A 20075-nucleotide genomic window follows, 5' to 3' on the forward strand; every position below is an offset into this window, starting at 1 on the left:
GAAAAGTAGATTTTTCTGCAAATAATGAACTTTTGAAATGGGAGAGTTGTCATAGATTATTTGAGAGTCTGACAATGGAGACCAATTATTATTATTATTTTCTTTCTCTCTTTGATCTTCCTTTTCTTGGTGATTTATCTTAACTTCAGGATTATCATCTTTTGGGGGAAATGTGCAATTCTTTTGGCATAGAGATTGATTTATTTTTTCTGGTTAGATAGTTGAAAGCTAGGTTGTGATGTTAATTCATTAGACAGCGAGCAAGTAAAGATGCCCATGATGGTGTGATTGATGTCCCAAGAGTGAATATATCTTAAATGTTTGAGATTCTGGAATCCACTTACTGTTTCTGCTTAGTAACTCACTGCCTTTGGCTGTTATTCCTTTCTATCAAATCCAAGAATGTACCCCAGAACATGAATTCTCATTTCTTGTTACATCCAGAAAAGTAAATAATTTCGTTCTTTGCCTTCTGTATGTCCAATTTGGATTTTTTAAAACCCAGGCAGGGTTGCATCCACCTTATTTACAATTAGCAAACAATGAGCTTTGTTTCACACCTTGGAACTCATTGCTGTCTAGGTCTACCTCACTTCCCTGAGGCATAGAGTCACAGCTGGATTAAGTCCTTATCTGCAAATGAGGTAACTGTCCTTGAAGTCATTAGAGTGGGCAGATAGTGCTCTAGCTGGGGACAGGACAAGAACACCTTAAACTGATAGCTTTTCTTTATACTTATGTCCTGAAACTGAGTGGACCTTGATGACCTCTCCCACATTCTATTCTTACTATCTAGATCTGTTGGACACCCATGGCATGGGGTTTGATGATTGTATTGTGGGGGGGACATAAATCTTTTTATTTATGAAGCAGAGGTATTAGAGGTATTGAAATTTTTCCTTGGAATCTGCATCCTGTTGGGGTATTCTTTGCCATCCATTTAGTACATTTATAATTTGACCACTAAGAATCAAGGCAATGCTTGTCAGTGGTAAGAAAAAAAAATTTCTGCGAAGGAATTAGAATGTGGGCTGGATAACAGGCTGTGTTCTAAAGAGGCAGATGCTGAGACTCAGTCCTGCTTGAAAGTGACATACCATAACCTTGAAGCCCTTTTTTTTTCACCTGCATATACTCAGAACTAACAATGGTCTCTTTCTCATAACTGAGTTAAAATGCTACCCATAGGTCTTTCAGCCAGAGGAAAACTATAGCGGCATAAAATTGGCTGCCCCCACTGGAATAGTGCTGGAATGGGGCAAGTTTTGACAGAAGGCTAAACCTGTGGTCTGGTTTATTGCAAGTTTTGGTGCAAGATTTTTGTGCAGGTGTGATCTCTGGGCCTCTTTCAAACACAGAATTAGCTCTAATGCTATTCTGGAATAGAGTTAAACCCCTGAACAAAATACTTGCACTCAAGCAAAGCTGGCCAGAGGCCTTTTGGTACAAGATTCCATTTAACTGGTAAATGATTGATTGATTGGATGAATGGATGGATGGATGATATATTGATAGGCTGCCTTTCACTGTAAGATTCTCAGAATATTTTGGCATGTAAAAGCATGAAAAGCAACAATGCAGAAAGATTGATATGTCAGAAGGTCCTAAGCTTTGGTGCCCTATGCCAGTGCCTCCTTGGCCTTAGCCTAAAGCTGGCCCTGATTTCACTGAATTGTAGGAGGCTGAGGAATCAAACATGGGCCATGAGTCATCTCCCGTGATGCTCTTCAGTTTGCAGATGTTTTGCAAGAAGCCAACTAAAAATAAAAAACCTGACCAAGATTTGCAATGTCTTCTCAGTCTCAATCTCACTCTCTCTCATTCTCTTTCTTTCACTTAAAGTAGTTCTTGTACTAGGGAGAAGCCTCTTGTGCAAACACAGGATTTTCTGTCACTTGTTCTTTAAAAAAAAAAAAGCTCTGTTCTGTCTTATTTTTTCCTTACAGTTGTTCATTATGTTGCCTATTAAAATATCTGTGGTCAGCAAACCACAAACCTAAGCTGTTGGTACCTAGACTCTTCACCCAAAATGTTCTGTCTGTGTCTATTTCTGGTTTCCAGATGTGAGATTCCAGCAACAATTTTATGGCTGCCTTCTTTTGTGGGGTGGGGGAAGAATAGAGAAGGGAGGTGGTGAGGGCAGCAGGAGTAGGTAAATATTTACTGAAGGTGACTATTTTCTTGCAAATATTAAAGGGAAGAGTTGGATGCTTTTGTGGTCCCAAGAGAAAGAGGAATAAACTCAAGACTGAGATTGTGGGATCAGAATCAGTAGGATTCAATAAATACATTCATAAATGCAAACATTACTATTCTGGGTGCCATTGCTTTAAAAAAAGAGTTGTAATTATTCCTATGTGCTTAAGTTGCCAGACATTTTCAGTTACTGGATGCTTTGGTAGAATGACTGATTTGCACATCAGCCCCTGTGTTATTTAGTTTTGGTTTATATGCTTTGTATCTTAAAAATTAAGACTGATAATATTAAACCAATAAAGAAATAATATTATAGTCATATGGTTTTCTTCCTCACAACTTGTTTTATTCTAGTCATCAAGTACCTGCCTGGGAAAGACAGCTTCTGTGAAACATTTAGAGAGTAGTATTTCCAAGAAATAAGGAAAAATGCCAGGAATGACTCTGTGCTTCCTTAATGACATGGGGGGAAAGGGTGCAAACACCAGTGTATTATGTAAAATGCCAGTGTATTCATTCATTCATTCATTGCAATATATTTGTATGCCACCTATTCCCAGTCTCTGTTACGCCAAATGTTCCAGTTGAATCTCCTTTCTTTAACTGCAGCTGCTCTGCTTAGGGTTCTTCCTCCATTTTAGTGATGACATCACCTCAGCTATGAGATTCCTAGGTAATGTGAATGGGTAGCGTGAATGGGCAGTGGCTGATTCTAAAATGAGAGAAGGGGGATCTCATAACCTGGAAAACTGCCCTCACCAAATCAGGTTTTTGTGGAATGGGAAGAAAGGTCAGTGTATGCGCAAGGACAATTTTCTTTATTTATAAATCAGTTATATCAGAAATGAAGACTCTACAACTAGGGAAAATTCTGGCATTCAGAGTAGCTTCAATGCTGAGACAGGGTGAATGTATGGACTAGAAGCTAACCTATGAGTAAATCCCTATTAATTTCATTTGCCCCCTTGAATCTTCACTGGTTTTTATTGCAAAAACTGTATCTTGGCCTAAGAGAAACTAGTTGGAGGGGAACGCCGCAAGATGCAGTGTGTGTATGTGTAAATGTTGAAGGTATCATTGCAAGGAGGTAGCTTTTCTGGGCCTGGCATTCTTGATCCTGTCTAAGATTGACTGATAGCCCTCTTCAAACTTGGTCCATATCACATTACCTAAGGCTTCAGCAAAGGCCTGGAATGGTATCAGCTAAGTGTCAGTTCTCCAGGCAGCTGTTCTTTGAACCCAGTGCCCTACTTCTTGTCTTAAGATTGGTAGGGCTGTGCTGTGGTCCCCTGTCTCTAGGAAGGAATCCCTGTCTTCCTGTACTGAGAAGTAGATGGAACGCTTGCAAAAAAGGGAGAAGCAAGAAGTAGAGCCCTGAAACATCCATTTGCTGCTGTGGATAGAGAACCAGACCACTTTCTCAATAATAAAAGTGACAATAATAACAATAATAATTTATTAAACTTGTATGCCGTCCAACTCTCAATGACTCTGGGCTGCTCATAACAATCAAACAAAGTAATTACAGAAAGTCCCATTTGTCAAATTGCATGTCTCTGCCTTCATTTCACCAGTTTGTAATTTGGGGTGGGTCAGTTTAAATAACCAGTATTTCTACAAAAACTAATAGTTATCAAGCAATGAAAAATGACACTAGTCCCTTGAGCTGGGGATGCACCCTGAGTCCTAAAAAGATGGTTTCAGCTTAGTGAATTCTGCCTTGTTAATGAGAACAAGTCAGTGAAAGCTCATGTATTATACTGTCTAAGCCAGTGTTTCTCAACCTTGGCAACTTGATGATGTGTGGACCAAGTCCCAGAATTCCCCAGCCAGCATTGATCCACACATCTTCAAGCTGCCAAAGTTGAGAAACACTGGTCTAAGTGATTGATCAGGCAGCAAACTGTATCTGCCATGAATCTGATTTTGGAAGGGCATCTCTTTCTTTGTGACCCTTTCCCTTGCCCCACGTCTCACTGAAGTAACCTGAAGAACTGGTTTATAGTTGCCAAGGGGTCATCTCATGGCAGCTCAATTCAGCCTTCCCTACAACTGCCCCAGAATGAACTCCCTCTTGAACTGAGAGACCTCAGCATTTTGTTGGCTTCTAAAAAGGCTTTGAAACATGCTTTTAAACCATTGATTTCAATAATTTGTAACTGATATTGGTAATTGTTTTAAACATCTTTGGTTTGAATTTTGATTTTATATTTTATTATAAACTGCTAAGAGATCTTGGTAGTTGGCAATCTATTAAGTTTTAACTTTGTGCAACAGCAACCCAGGGCCTTTGTGTGGCTGGTGTCATAACTTTAGAAAGGCACTGGATACTTTAAGAGAAGCCAGGTGATGTCCGTGGCTAGAGGACTTTGTGTTGACAACACCTTCTTCCTTCAGGATAGGAACCAATCACAGGGAAGGTGTTTCTAGGGAGGCAGAGTTGCTTACCCACTCCCTTCTACAGGACCAGCTACACTGAAATGGCTCTGTCTAGGCTTAAGGAATACAAATCTCAAGAATCTGAACAATTTCAGAAAACAGTTAGGTTTTCTTTCGTTAAATAAGATAAATCAGAATCACATATAATAGACGTTGTCAAGTTTGTACAGGCATGCAATATTAATTTGTTTTCTTTTTAAATATTCACTCCTTATGCCTCTAAGTTGAGGTGGCAGATTAGACAGGCTTGCTTCTAGAAAAAGACAAATCGATAAAACTAAATTTGGCTTTTTTTTATCCTATTTCTGTACTAGCAAATTCTTAAGTAGTACATTTTTATACTGACTTTTCCCAATATATGAATTTTTCCAAGAACTTTTCCCTTAATGTTGTTTTCACAGCATATGTGATTTTGCAATGATAATCCTAATGTGCCCACTTTTGTAAGTATTTCTGTTCATTTGGAAATAATAATGTCATGGTACATTGTCTATTGGTTCAGGAAAATTTAGGCTTGGTATGTTATAAGAACCCAGTCACTATGCTTTGTAAACCATGTTTTATGGCTCAATGTGTACTGTAAACCTAGCCAGTTGTGGCTTACTTAACAAACAATACTTAAATATATCCTGGCTTTGTGTGATACCTAAACACAATTAATACATAGATTGATGTGTAGATGCAGAATCACATTTTTCACAGCACCACAGAAGTGCTATCATAGAAGCTAATTCAGAAGACCTCTTGTGAGGGAATGAGTAACAGTTCCACCTCCATGAAAATTACAAGCAGGCTTTTTGCTATAGATGTTCCTTCGTTTATAGAGTTGTGCTGGCTCTGGGTTTCTTCCTCTGGCCCCTCCTCAGCTGCATACAATGGAGCTTTCACAGTGGCTGACAGCACACAGCTGCATTTATAGCAAAACTTCACAAATACCCCAAAGTATAAAAATATGATCCACCTCCAGCTCCACCACAGAAGCCCTGGCCAATGGGGAGGTGAGGCGGTTCCTGCCGGCACAGGGAGGAAGTGTGGTCTAACAGGTGGGCACAGGGCCATTGCAGACACCATCCCCTTGGCAAAGCTGCCACTTTTTAACATGTTTCATCTGTTTCCCTGCTGTTTCTCTTCCAAATATGCTCACTTGGGATACGGAGGAGGGCAGGCATGGACCGCTATGTGTTTTTTCTGGGACTTTGGTTCTTCTCTCTCTCCTTCATGCAAACACACACACACACACACACACACACACACACACACACACAGGACATTCTTAACCCAGTCAGCTTCTCCAACCCAAATGCCACCTCTGTTCCAGCACTGAGTGGATGGAACAGAGAACTTGATGGCGGCAGCGGTTTTGGCACTTAGCCAACTGGGGTCCAATTCTGTTTTGGCAAGAAAAAGAGCTGGATTACTGCCATTCCCTTGCAGTTTACCTAGCTGTCTAGTTCCCCCTCCCCTACTGCACCCTTTTCAAAGGCAATCCAGCCATAGCACACGGGGAGACAGCTATTAGAAGAACAGGCTGCATGAGTGAGGAAGACTGATCTTCTAACTATCCAATTGGTATCCTCCATATGGGGGAGCTCCTTTTCTGCAGCTGTAAAATGACCTGGGAAACCAGGATTTGTAAATCTCACTCTAGATTACTCTGTCTTCCCAACAACTGCAAAATGAGCCTAGGACTCCTAGCTTTTTATGTTTTCTTTCCTATCTCTCAGCCTATGACCTCCTTCTTGCTCTTGGTTCTCTGCTGGGAGTCAGGACCGAGATGAGCATTCATTGGAGAGTTTGGTGCCTGTGCTGTATATTTTGGGGATGGCAGTCAAGGAGTTCACGAAGGACTTTCTGATGATTCCATTTTGCTCTCTAGCTGTAAAAAGCTGCATTCAGCACACTGGGCACTGATATTCGTGCAGATGAACTTTGAGCAAGGAAATTTGTAAGGTCTTCCTCCAGCTGCTCTTTTCTATGAGAACCTGGATTAACTACTGTACAGTGTTGTGGAGACTGAAAAGGCAATAAAATATCAAGTGATTATTGGCTCTGCTGGACTTTGTACCTTTTCCTGGTTTTTATGTTTGAAATAAGTATTCCCTCAGGGACCACCAGCTTGTAATCTGATGCTGGCTTAGACTGGATAGTACCAGATTTCAGCAGGCTGGATTCCTCTCCTACCTAACATGGTTTTTTGAAATGGATTTCAAATATTGGGCACAGGCAGACTGCCTGGACTGCTCCAGGAGGAACCCTACCCAGAAGTACCCTGCTGCTTGCAAAAAGCACATGGCACACATTTCACCCTTTAAACCCCTCTCCAAAGCACCTAAATCTCCTAAATCAGTCTCATTTTGGATCCTGGCCTCACCCTTTTGTAGCACGTGCCACAGAATGTCCTGTCTGACACTTGAGTTGACAGAACTTGCACAACCCTGATATAAAGGAACCTTCATAAATTCAACCCCTCATTTATCACCATCAGTTCTAATTATACCTCAGATTCTGCATAAGTGGATCAGGTCTAATTCTTCACTTTGCCCTCCCATTTTTTTTTCTTAATTTATTATCAATGTGGCCCATGAATTGGGTAGGGTTCTGTCTTGTTTTTCTCCTTGTTCTAACTACCTGGTTCAACTATACTACATATTCTCTGTATTTTTATAATAGCTGTTTTACTTATTCACAGTTGAGTTTAATGCTTAGTTAAAAACTAAAAAAGTTTAGGAAAGAACACTTTGAGGCAGCTGTATAAGTCAGACTTTGCATTCCCAAAGTGATGCAAACTGTCTACATATTCTCCTTAATCACCATTTACTAACCATTCCTCTGATTAAAAAATATGAACAATAAAAATATTCTCAAAACTCCATTTTCCTAAGGGGATTATTTGACTCATTTAGTTTTCCATGCTGGAGTCTGGTGGAGCTCAGTTTCTTATTCGTGTAGCCTCCAGCTGGCTGGAGCAGTTAGCTTAGGAGAAATTAGCTGGGAGGTAGCCATGAATAAAACAGTGTGGTAAGTTTGCAGGTGAGGTTCAGGAGCACAAGAGGACTAAGCATCTCAGTCCCAGATACAAAATGTCAGGATAAACAGTAAAGCAGACATGAGAGTTAAGATCTCAGGCAGCAAAAGCAGAAACTGGGGGAAGCCGATTAAGAGTATATAAACTAAGCTTGTGAGGAATCCCTCCCCTGTGAACATAAGGGGAGAGCTCACAAATGTCTCAGTTCCTGTAAGACAGCAAGTGATGGTGAGAAGGCCAGGACAGTCAACAAGCTCAGTAAATGAAAACTAGTTATGGACAGGAGGGATAAATAGAGATTGGAGACTGTAGAGGATCTCACACAGATGATCATATATAGTTGTCTCTTGGACAAAGGTTCTGGTTGTGTTTGATGTAATGAGCTCCTGATGCTCAGAGATCAATGATTATTCCACTGAGACAAAGATAAATGATCTGGAAAAGCTAAGAGGGGGTAGACAGGCATTGGTGGATGAGGTCTTCACTGATAGTCTTCTCATGAGGACATCTGGAGAGGTAAGGCAGAGGAAAATTATTCCCTTCAAAGGACTCATTCCTTGGGGGTAAATATTATGAATGATAAAAAAATATCCCTCAAAATCCTCTTTTGAAATGAAATGTGAGCATTTTAAAATGTGAAAGCTTGACTTCAAAGTCTAAAAAATTAATCTGACTAGAGTACGTTGGGTGTGAATTCAGCTGCCTCAAAAATAGCAATGGGCTCTCAAGCTTCTTTCTCTTTTCTTGCTGTTTGTCAGACGAGGAAACTGTCCAAGATGGAAAGGCAGCGCTTCAGTGAGGAGGTAGAGATGCTGAAGGGACTCCAGCACCCCAACATTGTCCGTTTCTATGACTCATGGAAGTCTTCCGTCAAAGGACAGGTCTGCATTGTGCTGGTCACAGAACTCATGACCTCAGGCACCCTCAAAACGTGAGCACAGAATGGACTGAATGGGAATGGGTGGCTGGGATGAGGTGCAGCCCTGGAAGGGCTATGTTGCTTTTTTCAGGGAAGGACGTTCTTCAGCCCATTCCCTTATCTTAAAGGACAAATCTTCAAGCCACAATGAGGACCATTTTGCAGCAAAGTATTAATAACACTGCTGCCTCTCTGGAAAATATTTTCAAAGGTTGCCCTGATTCTTTCATTTTTACTCTGGAAAAAAAAAAAGAAGTGTCTGAGCTGATACCTTCATGCTTCCAGTATGTTTCCATTAATCGCTAACCAACAAACCTTTTCCCCAAATACTGGTTGCCTGCAAAGGTGGTGTTTGCAATAAATCAGTGTGGGGATGTGATCCAGATGAGGAGCGCAGTGCTGTATTGGAGGACAATGCAAGGAGGATTTTATTTCAAGGATAGTTGACCACATTAAGGTCAATCCCTTCAGACTTCAGTTGAATTGTAATTGCAGTTTATTCAGTTTCCGGTATCCAGTTCTGGACATATACCCTTAATCAAAGATTGGTGCACTCTATCTGAGATCGTCATCCTCTTCCACCGAGAGTGCAGCTTTGGAACGGATGCACATGGAGCAGTAGGGGAGGAAGGGGACAGCCACCTACCAGCCAGATCAGCCGAATCAACTCTGGTGATCAGTGGGGTGATAGATCAGATTGCCCTCAAATTAATTCTCATTGGGTTGTTTTTTTAAGATGCTTTCATGAACTTCATGGTTTTTATCTTGCTTTATTTTTATTCTTTGGCAGAACTTCAGAAAACTCAAAGCATTAGGAAACTCCTTTTTATTTCCTTTTCCTTTAATTTTCTATTAATCTTCTAACCATTAGCCATATGGTTATATTACTGAGCGGGCTAGTCATCATGAGATTGTTTGGGGAATGCTGTTTTGGGGTCTCTTGCCTCATGAATACCTTTGTCATTTTGAAAACATTTGGGTTCCCCCAAACCTGTCATGGCCCACAATCAATGGTGTTGATGAGATGGCCCTGAATCAGATCTCTCTCTCTCTCTTTCTGTAGGTACTTGAAGCGATTCAAGGAGATGAAGATGAAGGTTCTTCAGAGATGGAGCAGACAGATCCTTCGAGGACTCCATTTTCTACATACACGATCCCCTCCAATCATTCATCGGGACCTGAAATGTGATAATGTCTTTATCACAGGTCCCACTGGCTCAGTCAAAATTGGGGATCTTGGTTTGGCCACACTCAAGCGTGCATCATTTGCAAAGAGTGTCATAGGTACTTGATGGGTAAAGAGTGGGTAGCAGAATATGTTGATTTGTAATTATATACCTGTTCACCCTAAAAACCATGTTCAGTAACAGTAATTATTTGGATCACATCTCTGAGGTATTTGGAACTATGTTGCTTCCAAAATTTGGAAATAGCATGAAGAGCAGCGGAAATAGTTGCACAGATGATAGTATCAAAAGAGAGAACTTTGCTCGAATTGAGAACTTCCTATGGAAAAGGCAATCTTTTAAACAGAATCTTATGGGGCAGAATTGGTACTTTAAGTATCTCTTGATCCTTGAAGCCTGCTTGGATAATGTATTACTGATTCCATTAGGATAAATGGATGATCTATAGCCTTTATATATCTTAAATGTGAATGGATTTTGCCCAGGGCTGGTTTAAAAACTTTGTAGATCCCAGACACTCTTGTCTGAGATGTTAATTGGGGTGGGGGTCAGGGGTGGAAACAGGGTTAAAAGGTTTTGGGACCTTCCTGGACACTGCCCTGGTTTCACCTAATAGTTTGAGTCTCAGATAAATGCTTTCCTTCCTTCTCCAGGAACCCCTGAATTCATGGCTCCAGAGATGTATGAAGAAAAATATGATGAAGCAGTGGATGTTTATGCCTTTGGCATGTGCATGCTGGAGATGGCAACCTCAGAATACCCCTATTCAGAATGCCAGAATGCAGCTCAGATCTATCGTAAAGTTACCTCGGTAAGAGTATAACCTCTACCGTCTCTCAAGAAGCTTGGGGTAACTTCTCTGCATTCTGGGCTCTATCTCTTGCAATGTCCTTATGCATTGGAAAGGGGGAATGGAACTTTCCCATGATTAGTTCCCAAGGAATCTGAGTTTTTAGTGCAATTTTGGATTTAGAACAAAATTATACTAATTAGGACCAGTGAAGAGCAGCCATGGCAAGAAGGTTGGGTTGAACTTCAGAGAAGTGCTACTCTTTACCCCCAGTTTCTGGCCAAATGCTTTTCTTGTAGCATCATAATGTAATTTAATCTGGTATAGAACAATATTTTTAATAATAATCATTTATTTATTTTTATCCCACCTTTTATTATTTTTATAAATCACTCAAGGCAGCGAACATACCTAATATTCCTTCCTCCTCCTATTTTCCCCACAACAACAACCCTGTGAGGTGAGTTGGGCTGAGAAAGTGACTGGCCCAAGGTCATCCATTTGGCAAGCTTCCAATGTGAGATGGGGTGGGCTTTTTTCATTCCAGCCCTTTACACCATTTTAATTTGAGATATAAATTGGTAAAAAGAAAGATGCTAAAGGGGAATCTACTCTACTTAGAAACAATTTGATTTTAGCTGGACGGCTTGTTCCACTTCCAGGGGTTTTCAGGGGTTAATTTATTCTATTTTATTGTATCCCACTTTGGGATTATTTTTAATGGAAAATGGATTGAAAACCGAAATAAGTTCCTGGCATCCAGATCAGTTTAGGGTGTTATTCCAGGTAAATAGAAGGTTTTACAGAAAAGGCTAAGCAACCACCTCTTTTCTCCATAGCAGGAGAGACAAGTAAGATTAGTTGTCATAAGAGGAAAGGAGCTTGAATGCTTATATTGTCCTCCCTTCTACCCACCTTTTGGTCCTCTCTGTTATTTCTTATAACAGGGTATGAAACCAAACAGTTTTTACAAGGTGAAGGTGCCTGAACTAAAGGAGATCATTGAGGGTTGCATTCGGATGAACAAAAAAGAAAGGTAGGGAACAGCACAGCTGCTTACATGGGTATGCTAAATCAATGAATATAGGTGATGTTTATGGGTTTCTGCATGCACGTCTGCCTGTGTGTGTAAAAGTGCATATAGGTGGCCCTTTTTTAAAATTCCATAATATATGGTAAACGCAAACGAATAGTTTGAGTAGGTATGGGTAGAAACTATGGGTAGAGCTAGGTAAGGAATGGGAAGAAAGGAATTCAGTACCTACTTCTACCCCTTTGAAATGTTCTAGTTTTAGAAATCCCTTAGACTCTTACCAGAACTGACAGCCAAACTGGGAAACAAATTGGTTTTTAATACTGCAAGGCAGACAACTCAGTGCAGAGATTCAAAATAGTATGTAGTTCAAATGCAGTCTAATTTGAGACATGCCTATTGTTGTCACGGTGGACAGGAAATCTTGCATCACCTATTGAGATAATCTCAGCCCAAATCTCAAATTCCCTTGGCATTCAAGATCCTCCGACTCGCAACACTACTTCAGAAACTACCTCCACTAGCTGAATCATGGAGACAGTTAGATAGTAGGATGGGTTGGTCCATCAGCAAAATCCTGTTGTTTTTTTTGAGTCCAAAATAACAGGTTTAGACATTTACAACTGGCTGAATATTGAGGAGGGTATCTAACAAGACAAGGGGTTCTATGGATCACAGCTGCTGCTCTTTTCCATCCCTCAAGTTAAAACTGATGCTGAACTTTATGCTCTGAACTTTATACTCTGCTGTTTTTCTATGCTGCTTATATCTGGAGGATTTTAGGAAGCAAACTTGTATAGCTAATGGGCATGGAACAGATTGGTGCTCATGTACTTATGAAGATCCTGGCCTGGGTATCTCCTTAGTCACATTGATAATAACAGCCTGTGAATTCAAGCTTACTTTCTGTTACCTCTCTCACCTTCATTTTGCAGAGTAGTTTAAATTCAACTTACCTCCCTATCTTCCCTGCAGATATACAATCCAGGATCTTCTGGACCACTCCTTCTTCCATGAAGATACAGGGGTCCATGTTGAACTGGCTGAAGAGGATGATGGGGTTAAGACCAATCTGAAGCTTTGGCTACGGATGGATGACACCAAAAAGCTGCATGGGAAGTACAAGGACAACAATGCCTTGGAGTTTCACTTTGAGCTATATAAGGATGTGGCTGAGGAAGTTGCCCAGGAAATGGTATGTCTTACTGTGATTCACTGGGAAGTGGGATCAGCAAGGAAGTTATAGGAAATAAAAGGCATTTCTGAAAAAGAGAGGGAAGGAAAGCATTAGGTGAATTGCCTTAATGAAAGGTACCCAGGCCTACATAAAAGTGACTGATAGCCATTTTTAATCATGCCCAGCATGTAGCAGCAGCTTAAATCCAAAACGTTTTCTCTAGTATTTCTCCAGATCTTTCCAGGTTAAGATGTATTACTGAGTAATGGATTTAGAGTAGAGCCACCTGTGTCTTTTATTTTTCTAACTGCATTTTGTACCAGCATGTCCTGAGAATGGCATATCTTCTTAGGGAAAGGGAACTTGCTTGCTGTTAACTATTACAGTATGATGTAATGCTAACATACAAATAAGGCTCTGGAATCATCTTTTAAAATCTGTGTTTTCAAATCATTGTAGTTTCACATGATCATTTCTTCCACATTTCCTTCTGGGTCATGAGAACTATCACAGTTGAGATCTACTCTGTATCTGTTCCCTTACAATGGCACATTGGATGAGAATTTTCCTGCATGTGTCCATGAAGGCCTAACTTGCTACCTGCTAGTAGCTCCGGAGCTGCCTGCACACCCCCAGAGATTTGTGTGTGCAAATATATCCAACCACAAACTGACCCCACACTCATGTCCCAAATCTGCAATTCAATTACATGCACACCAGAGAGCCCACTCCCAGGATAGTAACTGCAGGTGGCAGATAGAATGTACAGCCTTGTCTGACTGTCCTGTTTTCTGTATTTCTGTTCTGCCTCTCCTTCCTACCCCGTCTCACTGATCCATCATGCAGGTGGTCCTAGGCTTTGTGTGTGAGGCAGACTACAAGCCAGTGGCCAAAGCAGTGCGTGAGCGTGTTCTTGCTATCAAGCGCCAGCGTGAGAAGGCCAAACGAGCTCATGAACAGCAGAAGCGGCAGGAGCAACCTCTAGCAATGACTCCTGATATTCTGCATCTGCTGGACCTGGACTCGCCCTCTCCTCTCAGTCCTGCACAGCCCTCCGCACCCACCACACCAGGGTCTGGTGATTCTGCCCTCGGATCCACCTTTCCCCCAGAGCCAGAAGAACCAGAGGTCGACCAGCACCAGCCTTTCCAGTATCATCCTAACTATTCCTCTACCACATGTAAGCACACCCAACAGTCTCGCCATCCCTGTCTTCAACCAATGACTATATAGCCAGCCGTCCAGTGTATTGGACCATAGTTTCCATAATTCCCAGGCAGAAAGGGATTTGCAATTTGGGTCAGCTGTGCAGTGCAGCATCCTGAGAACCTCAGCTTACTACTTTAAACACTGCTCTCAGTTTTTGCTGAGGGTGTTTGCTCTCTGTTTGTTCTTGAGGGTCTGACATCTGCAAAGAAGCTGGGCAAAATTAGCAGTTGGTTGGAAAGCTTATGAGGCCACCAAGTTAGATGCAGTCAAGTCTGATTTCACATCTCCACTCCCCCCCCCCCCACAGCTGATTGTGAGACTGATGGATACTTGAGTTCCTCTGGATTTGTGGACTTGCCTGACAAGCTACAGAGTCACCCTAGCCCAATAACTGTTCCTGAACATTCCTTTGCTTCGGTGAGTGGGAATGCTGTCCCTGCCATGTGCAGCTGTATGGGATGAGGCTCACGCACAGGGCTCAGACATGGGGAGGAGGAGAACTGGCATTGCAACTTCCCTACAGTTGTTCTTTATACCCACAGAGCATTGCTGTGAGCCTGGACCCTGCCTCCATCAGTGACATCTCTTCCCCTGTCGACAGGTAGGGGAGTTGCAGATTAGCTGCTGTGGGATGTGACTCAGGATTTAGAATGAACGAAACCTTACCGCATGCTCTCTCTTCCAAACCTAAAATGCACTGTGGGGAGATAAATAAAGCTGAATTCCCTAGAATAAATGTAATCTCTACAGAGATGTGCTTCTTAGACATATGTTATATATTGGACTTTCCCCCTTCAGTACTGTTCTTCACAAGAACCCTACCTGACACCACCATCTGTTCATTTCCAAATAACTTCCAGTGCACCATGATTCGGCCACTTTGCCTTTGGCATCTGGGGATCCCGACTATGTACTGGGCTGCATGGAGCATCTTCTGATAATCATGACTGAGCCCAAGCTAACCAACAACAGAACTCTGATGTAGCCAATCTGGGCTTGCTCTCTCTGTTTGAAACTTGCCAGTTGTTGATTTGACTTCCCCAATCCAAACTAACTTCCAGTGCTCAGGAACAAAAAGAGATGCAAAAAGGACCTTCAGTTCACATGGTGCTCTTTAGGCAAGCACATCAATCTAAATCCTGAAAACACAACGAACAGCAAAGCTATTCTCAAGAGCTTTTCCCAAACTGGACTGAGTGAAAGAGAGAGAGGAGCAGGGAGCATGACAGGCGGTCTTTTCCTAGGAGAAAGAAAATGCTCACATACGCAGGATGAATTCACTGGAATGTGAATCTCATTTGTAGCAAAAGCAAAGGGGGAGGGAAAAAAATGTATTAAGGGTAGCGAGGAATTGCAAATATCGATAGGGTGTGTACAGCAGAAGAAGTGTGGTGAAATTACCATTGGTGGGATTGTGTTTGAATCTTGTGGTGATATCCCAGACTTCTTTTTCTTCTCTGTGTGTACAGTCAGCTTGGAAAGGGTGGAATGAACAAGAAGGTGCATATTCTCTTTGAGCAGGATTTAAGGCCATTTCTTGAATGCCTCAACTTTCTCTACATTTAGAAAGGGCAGGAAGCAAGATGAGTTTTATGATGCATCCAAATTGATCACATTTGTTAAACTTTTGCTTCCTCTTCCTCATCTGGAAATAGTTACACATCTGATGTGGCGTCTGGCTTGAGCGATGGCTATGAGGGTCTCTCTGCAAGTGAAGGCAGATCAAAGCCCCTGGCCAAGCGAGGCTCTGGAAGACTGCTGCGTCGTCGCGCTCGATCTCGTCTGCGAATTACGAATGTGAGTGCTATCTCTTGTAACAGCTGCATGTTTTAATAAAAATATGAATTAACAGTCAATGAAAGGAAAAAGGATTCATGTACATACAGGTTTAGTAAGCGTGTGAGATAATATTAAAAGTGAAAAAAGGAGGAAGTAGGCCTGGAAAATTATAATCATAAAACAACTCCAAAAAAGTTGACCTAAAAGTTGCCTTTCTTACCACTCTGTCAGAAAAAAGAACAAAATGACTAATTCAAATGTTGACGAACAATACGTAGCAACAATTCTGCAAATCAGCTGTAGATGTATTCTTCCAGCTTTGTAGAACCCTCTTGGCTATCCCACATGCACTAGAAGTCCAATATTCTGTAATTTATGGGACAATCTATAGCTGTTAAAATCAACTTAATAAAGAAAATAGATCTATAACTAGAACATATGTATCAGGATTAAGAAAGACTGTAATGTTACCATTATTGAAACTGGGGGGTAGCGGTGAATTTCACAAATTTCACAAGATATAAAATGTCACAAGATATAAAAGCCATATGCTTATATATATTTCACACACACCACACGTACACACACAAACCTGCATACAGACACAGAGAGACATGCATACACACCCCAGTCACCTGGAAAACTATCAGAGCCAGGAGCGTCCCCCAGCTTCTTAAATGTAATCATAGTTACAATGTCTTGAAGCGAGAGAGGTATAGTGAGGTTCATAATCAAGCCCTGGTGTAGCTGTGGTAGTCTTGCACTCTAGAGTAAAGAATTTCTCATCACCTGTTCATGAGAAGTTTATTTATTTAGTGTCTTTAAGTCTTGTTGGCTCCTGGTGACTGCCTGGACTAATCCCTGCAGTTTCCTTGGCAAGATTTTCAGAAGTGGCTTGCCATTGCCAGCTTCCAAGGGCTGAAAGAGAATGACCGGCCCAAGGTCACCCAGCTGACTTTGTGCCTAAGGCAGGGCTAGAACTCACAGTCTCCTGGTTTCTAGCCTGGTGCCTTAACCACTACACCAAACTGGCTCTCTGTGAGAAATTGGGACCATGCCATTTGGAATAAAATTCAAATATGTCTAAATAGATCTAGAACAAGTATACTTGTTCTTAAATAAATCATGAAGGGAGGATACAGTATTAAGTTGCTTAATTTGTTTATGGGCTTTCCCCACTACTACACTGAATTGCTGTCCACCCATTCTCGAGCCCGGAAATTAGCAGCCATGACATTTGCTGTCCCCACTGTTGAGCCCTACAGTGCCTCTGTTGCATCTGTTTCCCTCCAAGGCAATGAGTGATAAAGCCTCACAGATTTTATACATCTTGAGGCTTCACTTGGATGGTATCAGAATAACACTGAAACGACCAAGGATGACTTAAGACTACCACACTCACTCATGGCCTGAAGATGAAAAAAAAGCAAAATAATGGGGATACAGTAGAAAAAGGAGGTTGCCACAGTTAGGTTCAACTGGGAAAGATTCTAAGTTTAAAAACAGTAACTTACTAGTCTTATCTTCCTTTTCCCAATATCATCATCAAGCACAATGTAATAAGAATTAGATATCAGAAATGAATAGATATGCAGTTACATCCCATTCCTTGCACTCTATGCTTACAGTATATACTGACTTGGACATTTGGCCAGGATTTCTTGGTTAAATGATTACATCTCTTTCAAGTATGAGAAAAAACGATGTTTAAAATTGGGCAGCAAGGAAGTTAAATACTGATTAAGGTCAGATATAAAGCTGTTCTTAATATTTCCTTTTCCATCAAATATGAGAATGTGAAAAATTTGAGGATATTAAGAACAACCGCCATCTAATATTTTTAGGGGGTAACTTGTGTATATTTTCTCTTATTCTTCCCTTCCGTCTCTCAACTTCTTTTTCATATAATAGAGAACTATATGTTTAATAACATACCAGAAAATCTGCATTTAGAGCCAAACTACCTTAGCCCTGCAGATGGATTTTTAAAAAACAAAAACCAGAAATTTGGGAAGTGAATTGAACTGAAGCCTAGTGTACAGTATGTCAATAAAGTACTTAATCCATTATTTTCCCCATTTTCCCTGCTGTCCTGGTTAGAATCTCCCTCCCTCTTCCACCATATACATATATGAACTATTTTGCAATACAGAGAACAGAAATCAACAAATAACAGAAAAAAATCAAGTTTTCTACAATTATTTTATTTAAACTGAAAATCTAAATGCCTCTTTTTAGAATTGCTACTATTATAAGGTTTGATCACCTAGTAAATCACCTTTTCCTATTGTAATGCCCTTCAAATATTCTATATTACAACTTCAATTAGGTAAATAGTCCTGGATTTCCACATTTATTAATCCAGAAAATTAGCCTAAGGGGTCAATGGAGACTATTTTAAAACTACTCATTTTTGTCTGACCTTCAGATTCTTTAGAGGCTCGTTTATATTAATCGGGGAGTGGTGTTACTTTTGTAAGTAGAGTATATAAATCAGTGTTTCTCAACCTTGGCAACTTTAAGATGTGTGGACTTCAACTCCCAGAATTCCCCAGCCAGCCATGCACTTAAAGGAACTTAGCATTTTTATGTGATGGCATTTCCATAGTTTAGAAATTACGTGCTTTTATGGATGTGTGTTTAAAACCTTTGCCAATCATGATAAATGCTGTAATGATTATTCAGAATACTAGTGTCTTTTCTTAGTCTTTTTTGTTTATTAGAAGCAAAATTGTGTAAATTGGATAGCACGCATCAGGCTTCTCCCAATATAGTTTATTGTAAAGTTCTAAAATATACTAGCATTCAGGAAAAAAAAAACTTTCTACATGATTGGCACCCTGCAGGAATAACTCATCCCCAAATCACTGATGTTATAGCAAGTACTGGAAGGGAAAGCCACAAGATAACAGAGTCAGGGAGAAAAAGCATAAACACCTTTTTGTCTTGTAAAGTTTGAAGCCCATCAAGAAGACTAGATTCCCTACCTAGCTACACTGAATAGTGTTTGTGTGTGTGTGTGCATGTGGGCACACACTAACTGAAATCCTAATGCAAATCCCCTAATTTCTGTAGATGCCAAACCAGAATGATCAAGTGGTTGAGTGTCAACTACAAACATATAATAACAAGATGGTCACCTTCAAGTTTGACCTGGATGGAGACAGTCCTGAGGAAATTGCAGCTGTCATGGTATGGAAGTTGATTTTCTTTTATCCACATTATCTATACCAGTAGCAGTTGGAGATAGGATTTGACTTCCTTAATCCTGGTTTTGACTGTCCTTCTGGTTTCTCCAGGTTGCCAAGGAATTCATCCTGAAATCTGAACAGGAAGGATTCATCCGGCGAATTCATGATATTATCCAGCGTGTAGAAACACTCCTTCAGAAGGATAAGTTAAACAAAGACCAGGGGGCTCTGGGCAAGCCGGATGTGCAATGTATGCCTCCTACGTCAGCTGCTAATGGTCTCTCAGTGAGTTTCAGATCTTTGCTGGTTGGATAATTTGGATAGAAACATTTTATTCAGCACCCAGAAATGCTTTGCTTATTTTTGTTATTTTATAAGTGGGCAGCAGGTTGATGTTCTTTACCTCCTCATCTTCTTGGTCAGCTGAGCACAGTAACAGATCTTCAGAGGTCAGCCATCTTTCCTTTGGCTGTTTCTTCCTTCATCATGTTTTATATGTCCTGAAATGCTGAGGCCACTTTCATTAAGGCACTTTGCTACAGAGAAGAGGGCCAGAGTTCAAGTTTGTCTGGAAGCTGGACCTTGAATAAGAGTCTTTTCTCATTAATCCCAAAGATATAGTGGCTAGTTGTGCTCCTTCTGTGAAAACAACGGAGCATTCTTCATATGGTCAGAGAGGTCTCCCTTTATTACCTGTCAAATGATAATATTTTTCTACCTTTTTCCTGTTCTCTTTTAGGCTGAGCTGCCGCTGCAAGACCTCTCATGTTCCATCTCCTCATCCTCGTCTCTTAGTGGTATGTAATCCAACATTTGCTCACCCCAGATTACTCTTCACACACTATCTGAACAGCCATCTATTTTACTGGGTCTGATATCTTATACACTGAAACTAAACAGGCAATAGGAGAGAAAATAGGACCCTTGTGCTTCTCTGAGCATTTAACTCAAAATAATATTACTCCTACTAGTTTTTGCTATTGTAATATTTGTAAGGATGGAAGGATAAATCTTTCCAAAATTTAACTGTCAGCTATTTATGCATTCAGAGAATTACAGTTCCTCCTAGGATTCTATTACTTTCAAACAAGGATGTGCAGAAGACAGATGACTGGGGGATTAACAAAAGC

The 20075-nt window shown here is 40.8% G+C and overlaps 1 protein-coding gene across 2 annotated transcripts in view; it reads left to right on the top strand.

The window, feature by feature from the left end:
• WNK4 (WNK lysine deficient protein kinase 4) overlaps positions 1 to 20075 on the top strand; it is a 36612-nt gene that overhangs the window by 7164 nt on the left and 9373 nt on the right. For both annotated transcript variants that reach the window (XM_063300448.1, XM_063300449.1), the window contains exons 2-13: positions 8419 to 8591; positions 9643 to 9863; positions 10420 to 10577; positions 11504 to 11592; positions 12565 to 12784; positions 13613 to 13946; positions 14283 to 14392; positions 14518 to 14576; positions 15631 to 15772; positions 18830 to 18946; positions 19054 to 19230; positions 19685 to 19742. In XM_063300448.1, the coding sequence (XP_063156518.1) occupies positions 8419 to 8591; positions 9643 to 9863; positions 10420 to 10577; positions 11504 to 11592; positions 12565 to 12784; positions 13613 to 13946; positions 14283 to 14392; positions 14518 to 14576; positions 15631 to 15772; positions 18830 to 18946; positions 19054 to 19230; positions 19685 to 19742 (1858 nt within the window). The remainder of the gene's footprint in view (positions 1 to 8418; positions 8592 to 9642; positions 9864 to 10419; positions 10578 to 11503; positions 11593 to 12564; positions 12785 to 13612; positions 13947 to 14282; positions 14393 to 14517; positions 14577 to 15630; positions 15773 to 18829; positions 18947 to 19053; positions 19231 to 19684; positions 19743 to 20075) is intronic.

The sequence above is a fragment of the Candoia aspera genome, chromosome 4, assembly GCF_035149785.1.
Source record: "Candoia aspera isolate rCanAsp1 chromosome 4, rCanAsp1.hap2, whole genome shotgun sequence".
In the NCBI taxonomy this organism is placed as follows: Eukaryota; Metazoa; Chordata; class Lepidosauria; order Squamata; family Boidae; genus Candoia; species Candoia aspera.